Below are 10,618 nucleotides of genomic sequence, written 5' to 3'. Positions count from 1 at the left end.
CATCTCCATTGAATTTGGACAGATGCGGCATACGGAAACCGGGCGGGTATGCCGTTGCTGCTATGCTGGGGGCGAAGAGCTCAAGTTCGTCCCCCGAATCATATTCGTCTTTTTCTTTCTCTGACAGGAGCTTCCTCATTAGCTCCTCCATCTGAGCCAGGCGCTCAAGGGTTTTGTCCTGATTTCCTTGGTTATTCCGGGGCTGTTCAACAGCTCCGGATCCAATGTACACGTTTGGCGGGTTATTGTCCCTCCTATCTTGAGATAGGTTATATGGGATATTCCCGCTGTCGCATACCTCGGACAGGTCTTCCCTTGGGCGAGCACGGCTGCCATTTCCTGCTGGGTCTCCCCTTTGAGAGGTAAGACGATCTCAGAGATCGCCCCTCGGGGTGGCTTGAGGACTTTGCGCCGAGCTTAGGCGTTGGAGCAGGTCTCCGCCAGAAAGGTCACTACGGCGACTTCCAGTCCAAAAGCTCCCGTTTGAGAAGCTTGGAGCCCGCCTCTGGGGATAAGGATCCGGGACTTCTCTGGGCGCCCTGCTACGATGGGAAGGTCCTGCGGAAGGTGGGTTTCTCTTGCTGCTCCCATAAGCTGGAATATCTCGGACAAGTCGAGGAGGAGATAGATATCTTATCGGTGAAGGAAGATGTCTGACCAGGGATGCAATCCTGGTCTCGTCAGGGCGGATAAGGTTAGGTAGGGGCCTCTCGGCTCTGCCAACCTGCGGGTCTTGCGCTTGGCGGTCTGAGTGGGGCGCAGGACGGCTGGCCGGGACGGGCTGTCGCTGTGAGCCCTCCCCAGATATCCTTCTAGAATTCCCTCGAGCCCTCCTGGGTGCGCTCGAGGGTGGTAGTGAACTGGGAGTTTAAGTTCGGACCAAGCGGCTATACTGTTGCTCAGCCCTGGGTAGTTCTTCGAAGGTTGCTCTCGGCGGTGCGATAAGGGAGTAGAGTTGGATGTCGGGGGTCTGGCCGACCGGCTAGGCCTGGACCGATTACCCCGGCGGGACTTGTGAGTCTCGCCTTGCCTCTTTTCGACGTTAGCATCGGTTGTAAGAGGGGGTAGTCGGGCCAACACCTCCTTAATCTGCTGGTTAGCTTTCGCCAGCTGACTCCTCAGTTGAGCATTCTCCATTTCTACTGCCGTGTAAAAATCCGGGTTCGGATTAGGTGGCCGGGGTGCCGAACTTCCAGTGTCATCTTGGCCTATTGGCTGCTTGCCCCGCCGCTGCTGAACTTCAAGGTTTTGCTCACCGGAGATGGCGACATGATGGGCCCCCTGCCCATCATGTTGGTCCGCCTCGTTGCCGTGTCTTGAGCGAGTGATCACCATGGTTGGGTATTTGCGATAGCACCATTCTAACAAGCTCTCAATGAAAGCACCAAAATGTTGACGCGGTTCTTCGCCAACAGGTAATTAAGAAACTAAGAGAATGAGATTAGTGCTAAGTAATGAACCGAAACATATGAATGATCTTAAAATGAACTGATGATACCAATACTTTTTTAAGTGGTTCAAAGGTTAAAATCCTTCTACTCCACCAGCCAATATTATTGCTATATTTCTAATCTTTTTTACAGGGTATTTCTTTACACAATAGAATCCAACCCCTTGCAACTCCCAGAGTCTCCATATTTATAGGAGAGGACACCTGGGGGTTGGCAAGGGGGGTCCCGTGACCTTCTTACCCATCATGTCATTTCTGTGACATTCATGATTAATTCATAAAGCCTGACAAATGAAGTGTGGTCTAATCAATAGGTAAGGGGGATAATGGGTCGCACGGCCCAACCCAGTCGTGAGTGCCTGAACACGCACGTTTATGCTGCGTGTCCGAGAATTCAGGGATATATCAGACACATGATGTCTGATATATGCACGTTTACATTGCGTGGTTGACTTTATAAAGGGTCACAGCTTCCAACTCAGGCTCGTGCCTCGAGCTGGATGCCTTCTTAACCCGCGGTCTTCATACCTCTGACTCGGCTCCTTAGTAATCTCAATAAACTTTTGGCTACCTCGAGCTAAAGAGGTAGGACCTGATAACAGTAGCTCCGGCCACGTGGCATCCACGTGGCTGATATAACTATGACATATCTCAGCTCGCTAATAGCCCGTGGAGAATTAGGGCGTACAACCATGATATAAAATTATATATTACAATTAAGTATGATAAGATAAAAACTAAATTTTATATAAAAAAAAATAATATACATAGCACAAAAGACATATACACTAGTTAAAAAATAATATATCAACAACTCATAAAAAAACTTTAAAAATTCAATATAATTTTAAAATAAAAACTAATTAAACAAAACTAATATACATATATCACTATATTATAATCATACGCTTCTAAATAAATAAATAAATTACAGAAAAATACAATTTAGTTAATCAATAATGTAAAATCGTTATTTCTCAATAATTTAAAAAATGAGCGTGTGATTTACTATAATTTCCCATTTACAAAAATACCATATTTTTATATAACAGATTTCTTTTATCAACACATTTTATCTCCACCTCGTTTATCGTGGAACCCATATTCCAACCATTGCTCATTGGAAGAATTCATGTGCCAATCATTGTGGAAACTCATTTGCCGACAACCTTTACTCCCAAATCTCGCCGCCAGAAGCAACTAGACGAAGGCACGCGTGTCGGTCAAAGTTTATGCAGTTGTGACTTTGATTATATTTTCTAACCAACTCCATGCACTCTAAAATTCAGAGGGTGGCATCATTAGAACAAGCTGAAATTATTGCTACTAAACTAACAAGTAATTTTTTTGGGGTCTAATTTTCGCTGAAAAAGTACTATAAAAAAAACCAGCCAGTTTTCAATTTATTTAATTTAGTAGCTGAAACTAAAGTAAAAAAAATCAGACTATAATTTGTTTAATTTATTTTCTCTTTTTTTTTTTTTTACACTTAAATTATTGTAATATCTATGTTTTGAGATTGTACTAATAAAACAATGGGTAACACACATCTAATGTCTCTTGATTCTCAAAAACCACTTTGTAACTCGGAAGACCAAAGTGTGAACCCATAGTTAGAAAAGACTTGTAACCATGATTCTGAAAAGATTATCTGCTCTCATTCGTCGTGAACTCATGATTCTCTCCTCTACGGCACACGAGCTCAACAAACCATCTACAAAGCTATCAATTTCCCGATCAAGAATTGATCGAGATCTTCAATGACCATCTCCGACTTTATCATAGCATGCAACAATAGGATTTTCATATTGGAATCTTTGGATACTTTAGAGAGATCAAGATTGTAGATGTCATTGCGGAAAAAATTGACCATGGCTATGACGAAACTCGCTTTTTCCAATTCCATACAACATGTAGCTTCATTTCCAAGAGCAATCTACATTAGCTATGAGATTGACTTTCATGGCAATCATCAGGTGAGAAGGTCGATTTCTATAGCAATCATCTAAATGTCGCAATATGGGTTTGAAATAGATCGACTTCCATGGCAATCATCTCGAAGGTAAATTATGGCGATCGTCTTGAAAATTGAAATTGAGAAGGTGGGTTTGAGAAAGAGTGATTATACTTTATACTCATATAGATACTCTTGAATAATAAAAACCATAATTATGTAACTGTCAACTTCATAAAACCATATTTAAAAATATATATATTGTATTCAACCATAATTTTCAGTTAAAATATTGAAAACCTGTATTTAATGTAAATGCCTTTTAAGGTTTTTAATACCAACAATACATAAGATGATAATGAAACTCCAAAGTTATTAAAATAAGATATTCAGCAACGAGGTATGGCATCATCAAAATTCCAACTCCCATCGCATCAGCAGCACTACTTATCAGAATATACAATATTTTGCCGAAATATATAAACTTATGGGGAATTTCAATTGCCAATAGAGTTTTTTTATTTCAGTGGCATAACACTAATAATAATAATAATAATTTTAAACAGAATCCACATTTTACCAATCCAAACCCAAGTTTCTTGAATTGAAAAGTTTCTCGATGTACAGAATTACATGGTCAGACGCAGTAATGTAGTTTTGCATTTTAATCTTTGCTGAGGCATCTGAAAAAAGGTAAACAATCCAAAGATATTAAATTACTTATTAATTTAGATTTAGTCAAAGATGACAAAAACATTAGTTAAGAGTAAAACCCCTATAAAATTTTCATCCCACTCGAGTTTTTCCTGAATTGTTATTTTTAACACCTTTGTCCAAGTACCAAAAAGAAGGAGCGACACTGGGTTTAGGTTTGAATCAGTATTATTAGTCCAACTCAACCTAACTACTATCCAACGGTTTAACTTAAAAATGCCCAACCCATTTTCAGACATTATTGAACACCAAACGACAGCCTATTGGGATCCATGGTCCATCCCTAGGCCCCCATTTAACCCAATCATAGATTTTATTTTGAATCAGCTAGATTCATTCCAAATTATGCAATTTACCCTACCCATGTGCAAATTCAAATTTCTGAAATCATAGAATTTCAAGTACCTCGATATATTTATGTAACGAAATAAGTATAAATTGTTTCAAGAGAATCAAGACTTACGATCTTCATTAAGTTTCTTCATCAGTTGCTCTCTAGTAGGTAGGCAATACATCCCTGCAGCAACAGCTTGTCTTATAGCCCAACCGTGGTGGGGAGCAAATACCTTTGCATATGCCTTGGAAGCAGGATCCTTAAGAGAATTGCTTCTGCCGCATGAAGATCAGTAGATATTAGTTTATGCATAATAAGCACCCAATAGCAACAAATAACTGTGTTTTCAAGCTCATAGTCGGAGCCTCACTGCTCACAAAATGGCTATTTTTGCGCACATAACTTTAAAGGCTACAGCATTTGGCAAACTAGTTTGTGAAGAGACATACATATTATATATAGTTTTCGGTCAATGGAATAAACCAAGGATCAGGCATGTATTCTTAGTCTATAAGTAGGCAACTCGTGAACAAAATTAATTTTATGAGATTTTCATTCATAAGGCATCTCATTCAGTTCCAATGATAAAAGTACACACTAGCAAATGTAGAAACAACAGAAATGATGAAAAGTACATTAGAAACCTTTGAACTAATTCTGAATAAGTTTGTCACTGAAATTAAAACACAGTTGCACTTACTAATTTCATAACACAAAAAATGCTTAGTTTACACTAAAGAAGTTGAGCAGCTTAACATATCTATCAACTTTTAGAAGAGCTGTGAAACATGTCGGCACAAAATACAAATTGAAGTTCATCACTTGATTCTTATGCCTCCAAAATTCTTTTCTAAGGTGCTAACATTCTATCAAAGTTTCGGAATCAGACAGATTATTCCAAACACCAATAAAGCAAGAGTCAAACTAGATTTTTACAGGATGATTGCATGAAGAATTATCTTCTTAATAATTTCAGCTAAACAATTTACTGTATACTTTCTCTGCATTCCATCAAATTTTAGTTTCTTATTAATAATAAATGAAAGTCTTCATCAATTAACTAAAACCATCTTAAAAATCCCTATTGGAATGCAGAACTACTTAGGAAGTGGTCCATTCCTTGAAAGACTTTTGAGGTATTCATTTAATTTTACTTTTATCAAATCATCATAATCTTCAACACTAAAGATTGTACAAAATATTTTCTAATCTAGTTAGAAATTGGTGTTCTTGGTTGTAACTTTTAGAGATGATTCCCAGTCATCTACTGTTATTTCCTTATTATATCAAAGAGAATGTCTCTGATTCTTATTATGAAAAAAAAAGGGTAGAATTTTTCAAATACTATATGGGCCTATTGTTTCTTAAGAATAATAAACCAAATTTAATTTTTAGTCTTCAGAAGAAACCATAGAGGAAGGAATCAAAAGACACTTGTATCTATCTACTAATCTTCTTGAAACTTTTAGAATTCTTCAGAAGTGTTTTTTCTGGGTATTTATCTTCAATAAACAAGCCAATTTAGTGAAATAAAAAAAGGTTGTCTATTAATTGGTTTAAATGCCTATAATTCCCCAAATAGAAACAACACTTTTAACTCTCACACAATCATAAAAGTGGGATGGGAACAAGGGAGCTTTCCTACAACTGGTCTAATTATATAGAATAAACATCTCATGGCCAAATCAGTCTACCACCTTCAACCAAATGTAAAATCATTGAAACTTCACTCCTAGGCATGATAACAAAACTACACGAAAGCTAAACCAGTTATCTAAGCTATGGAAGTGCGAATGTGGCACCAAGTCGACTGAATTCTTCAAGGAGTTAACATTGACAACATCTAAGGCACATCACTACTCTATTTTAGTTTGCAAAAGAAACCTAAATCAACGCATTGTATTACTTGTTCTAAAGCTAACAAAACTGGCCATTATTTCATATACCGGGAGAAGAAATTCATACTCTGAAGCAAGAATTCGCTCGAAAAGTTCCTTGACCATGTGAAGACCACGCTTCACTCTCAACAAATTCCTGGTATGACTGCCGGCATTCCTTACGCAATTCGCTTCAATATCACGATCGATCAAAGCCGGTAAAGTCACATTCGACTTCGACGCCGCCGCGAGATCATTCACCTGATCATAAACAATATTACCGATTTCGATTTCAATCAGCACATAAGAATCAAAATTTTATATCCAGAATCAAATTGGGGAATTTCTTCATACCTTGTTGACGTAGTCCATCTCGGCGAACTTGAAAGCCATACCTAAGCACCCGAAGAGCGGAGAGACAAAAGAGCACGCTCGAGAGAAGGGTGCAACTTCCACATCCACGGCTCCGGATTTCAACGTTGCGGCGAGATCGTTGAACGCCTCTTCTATCTTCGTCAGCTGCTTTTCTTCTGCCATTGATGAACCAGAGAAGCTAGCTATCTCTTCTCCCTCTTTTTATTTATATACTATCACTCTCTCTAGGATCGTATTATTATGGGATATTATTCGTTTCTTAACGCGGTAATTGGAACTGTTTGGTTCTCGGGTATATCTACTCTCGCTTTGTATTAGCTTGTCCACGGACTACTCTATCCGGATCTAGTATATGGGTGGTGAGTATAACTATAAATATATGCAACATAACGATGGGAAAAAATATAAGACCGGTGGATATATATAAGATACTTCTTATGTGAGAGCGCCAGTTTTGCCCTCACCAGTGAGTGCATTTTTATAAACATTGATTTTCAATCTAATGGTTGGCATTTGTTTGGTTATGATAGATATGATTCATTTGATTTTTTTGTCTTTTCATGTATTTTACTGTTACAACTATTGTGTTTTCCCTTTAATCGTCCTTTCCTCCAGAATGATTGATCGAGTCTACAAATCTAGATTTTCCTGATGCTTTGATCAAGTTAAATGCTTGGTTGTACATTTTTTATTTGAGAAGAGTCGATACATATATATTATCTTGTTTACTATTTAATATTTGTGAGTCATAGGTACACCTCCTACGAAGAAGAGGTCGGCTGATGAGGACAAGTCGCCAACTTTAGACCAAAATTATAGTGTGGTTGTTTCGATTAAATACTACAGAGAAAAAAAAAAGAAAGCTTTTTATAAAAGGAGATGAGGATATTGTCTTCCTGAATTAATCGTATAGATTAAGAAGAGGGGAAATAGAGATTCATGTCTTAAGCAGAAAACAACAGCATTTTTCTCAAAAAAAACAACAAAAAAAAATTACTAGCATGCTCCCCAACCCATTTTAAGCTCATATGCCCTCTTCATTCAACCAATAAAAGTGTGAAAAAAAAATGCCCCTACACGTGAGAGCAAAAATGATGCTCCCACCTAAGAATTTTTTTTATGATTTGTGACATGTGTATTGAACAACAAATTTTATATATCTATGGATAAGAAATTATCAAATCAAAATGAATAAATTATTTGTTGCCGACAACTTCTATAATGTAGAATAAAATATTACTTATTTGATTATATGTATAAGTAACCTTTTATTTATAAAGTATTTTTGACTTTATTAATTACACAGTTCGCTTTTTTTTTTTTGAGAATTTTTAATTATTTTGTCTTTTCTAATGAATATTGATAGATATAGTTATAATTTTTTTTTTAATCTTTAGTTACAACGTAATAGTCTATTCATATTAATTTTTGGGCCCAATTTCAACACACTCATTTTTCATGTGATATATACGTATTAAAGCATAAAGAATATATATTTAAAAGACTAAGGATTAAAACACACTTAAATTGTATATACTTTTTTACTCACAATAATTATAATTAATTTCAACTATACCATTAAAATTGATGTAGTCCCTACTTAAAATATCTATTATTGTAAAATATGTCTATACATAAAATTGTCACCACTAATATTAATGATTAGAAGATAAAACGGTTTAAATTAAATGATTATTCCTATTTATATTATTATTAGTACATTTTGTAAGTACTTATATATTTTTATTTAAATTTAATTTTTATATTATTAAGCAAAAATGTAATATGAAAATTATATATATTTAATGTTAGTATAGTGTGGTTGTGTGGTTTATTCTCAATGCCTCACTAACGTTACCCATTTTTTATTTTTAATCTATATTTTTCCTCTCTTTGTAGTTTAATGAAGTATGAAAAAAATATTTTAAAAAAAAGGATCAAAGAAATAATGAAAAAACACTTAAGTATATTTCTCATCATGATTTTACAGTAAATGAATAATAATACAATATAATATAACTTAAATTGCAGGAAAGAAAGTACAAAAATATAGATAATTAACAATTTAGATGAATAATAATAATAATAAACAAATGAGAAAAACAAAAAAAAGAAGCTATGTATAAAAATACAAAATAGTTAATATAGTGTTTTTATACATTAATTAATAAATATAATTTAATATAGTTTTTTGTGATGAGTAACTATGAATATGAATAAAAAGATAAAAGGAAATCCAAATAAGATAAATTACAGTGTAAAATAAAGGACATACCAAATATAATAAAAAGTATAATGAAATTTTTTGTCATTATTAGTACTAAAATAAATAAAAAAATATATATTATAATCATAATTATATAATCTATAACTGACAACTGTGCAAATAAATAATATATGTGACATATATATATTTAGTGAAATACGTTTGACATTTTGATTAGCAGTCTTTTAAATTATAATAAATAAATAAAAAGTAAGATTGCATATAATATATATATATATATTACTCTAAGAAAATGCAAATTTAAAATATGAGTTACTAAAAAACCCAATCAATAAGAAAAAGCTCCACCACAAATTTAGAAAAAAATAATAAAAAAAAAAACTCAAAAACAACAAAGATATAATTAAAAATGAAGTTTAAGAACCGAAATTCATTAAAGTTCCACTAACAAGGAGTTTTTGATAAGGTGTATCGATGTATTTCTTCTGTGATATACTCATTTATTATTAATGGAGAAATAAGGGGAGGAGTGGTTCCATCTCGGGAGTTGTGTCAGGATGATCCTATGTCACTTTTTTTGTTTTTGTTATGTACGAAGGGCCTTTCTTCATTAGTGCGTAGGAATAATATTAGTGGTCCTCTTAGAAGGATTTAGTACAGGAGGAGTGGTCTTGTTATTTCTCACATTTTCTTTGCAGATGATAGTATGCTCTTTCTTGAGACTACAATGGTGGCAATGTCTAGATTTTTAGAAGTTTTGCGGGGGTATGAGAAAGCATCAGGACAAAAAGTGAACTTTCCTAAATCAGCCATCATTTTTGGCCCAAAGGTTAGTCAGAGTGATCAAGGTCTTATGGCTTCTACTTCGGGGATCTCTATCGTTCCATGTCATGAGAAGTATCTGAGACTGCCTTGTTTTGCTGGTAGGGAAAATAAAAACTTATTTGTTGGTATTCAAGGAAGGGTTTGGAAAAAGCTTTCTAACTGGAAACACAAGTTTTTCTCATTGGGTGGAAAGGAGGTTCTCATAAAGAGTGTTTGTTAGAATTTCTAATACACTTAAATAACATGAACAAACAATAATCTCCAACACATAATCCAAAATTATGTCATTATAAATGCATATATAAGAAATCAGAAATCATAATTCTATAAATCATTTGCTAAATTAAAGAAGAAGATTAAAACAAGAGAGCGGAAGCACTAACCTGAGGCAATTGTTGGAGATTGCACAGAGGGTTTAGATTTTCCTATATAATATGTATCTCTATGACTCTCTTTTCTTTTCTGTTAATGGGAGGCAGACAGAATAGAACAATACATATATATAGGGGACCACAACCCTAATTTATAATTAGTGATTTCCAATTTTGCCATAAAATTAAAAATTCACTTTTATGTTTCTACACATTAAATCCATGACACTTTAATACCCTATGATATTTATAACATAATTGGTCACTTAATTTTATATCACACTTTATAATAGCATTATACATTATACATATAAAATATGATTTTAATCCAATAGTGTTGTCCAAGCGATTCCTGTATATTCTATGAACTTGTTTAAATTGCCACTTCTCTTATACAAGAGATTCACAAACTTTGTGCTAGGTTTTGGTGGGTTGGGGCCGATGAGAAGAGGAAGTTGCATTGGTGCTCTTGGGAAAAAATGTGCTGGCAT

At 34.8% G+C, this 10,618-nt stretch overlaps 1 protein-coding gene across 1 annotated transcript; it reads right to left on the bottom strand.

Annotated features, from left to right (window-relative positions):
* Positions 1–3,757: 3,757 nt before the first annotated feature.
* LOC133802608 (accelerated cell death 11) lies at positions 3,758–7,143 on the bottom strand. The gene is made up of 4 exons (XM_062240955.1): positions 6,684–7,143; positions 6,418–6,590; positions 4,582–4,727; positions 3,758–4,087 (listed from the first exon to the last, which is right to left on the bottom strand). Exons 1-4 carry the CDS (start codon positions 6,864–6,866, stop codon positions 3,981–3,983), a joined length of 609 nt encoding a protein of 202 aa, XP_062096939.1. The 5' UTR covers positions 6,867–7,143; the 3' UTR covers positions 3,758–3,980.
* Between the last annotated feature and the right edge of the window lie 3,475 nt (positions 7,144–10,618).

This window comes from Humulus lupulus, chromosome 9 (genome assembly GCF_963169125.1).
Source record: "Humulus lupulus chromosome 9, drHumLupu1.1, whole genome shotgun sequence".
Lineage (NCBI taxonomy): Eukaryota > Viridiplantae > Streptophyta > Magnoliopsida > Rosales > Cannabaceae > Humulus > Humulus lupulus.
Note: the sequence above shows the minus strand (reverse complement) of the source record. Positions and strands in the feature narration are given on the sequence as shown.

Bases quoted from the DNA above. Each gene is read 5' to 3' on its own strand.
- LOC133802608 (XM_062240955.1), bottom strand. From the start codon at position 6,866: ATGGCAGAAGAAAAGCAGCTGACGAAGATAGAAGAGGCGTTCAACGAT. The intron at 6,591-6,683 runs GTATGAAGAAAT...GTTTATGATCAG, and splicing joins AGATGGACTACGTCAACAAG to GTGAATGATCTCGCGGCGGC. The intron at 4,088-4,581 runs GTAAGTCTTGAT...ACCTTTTTTCAG, and splicing joins GAAGAAACTTAATGAAGATC to ATGCCTCAGCAAAGATTAAA.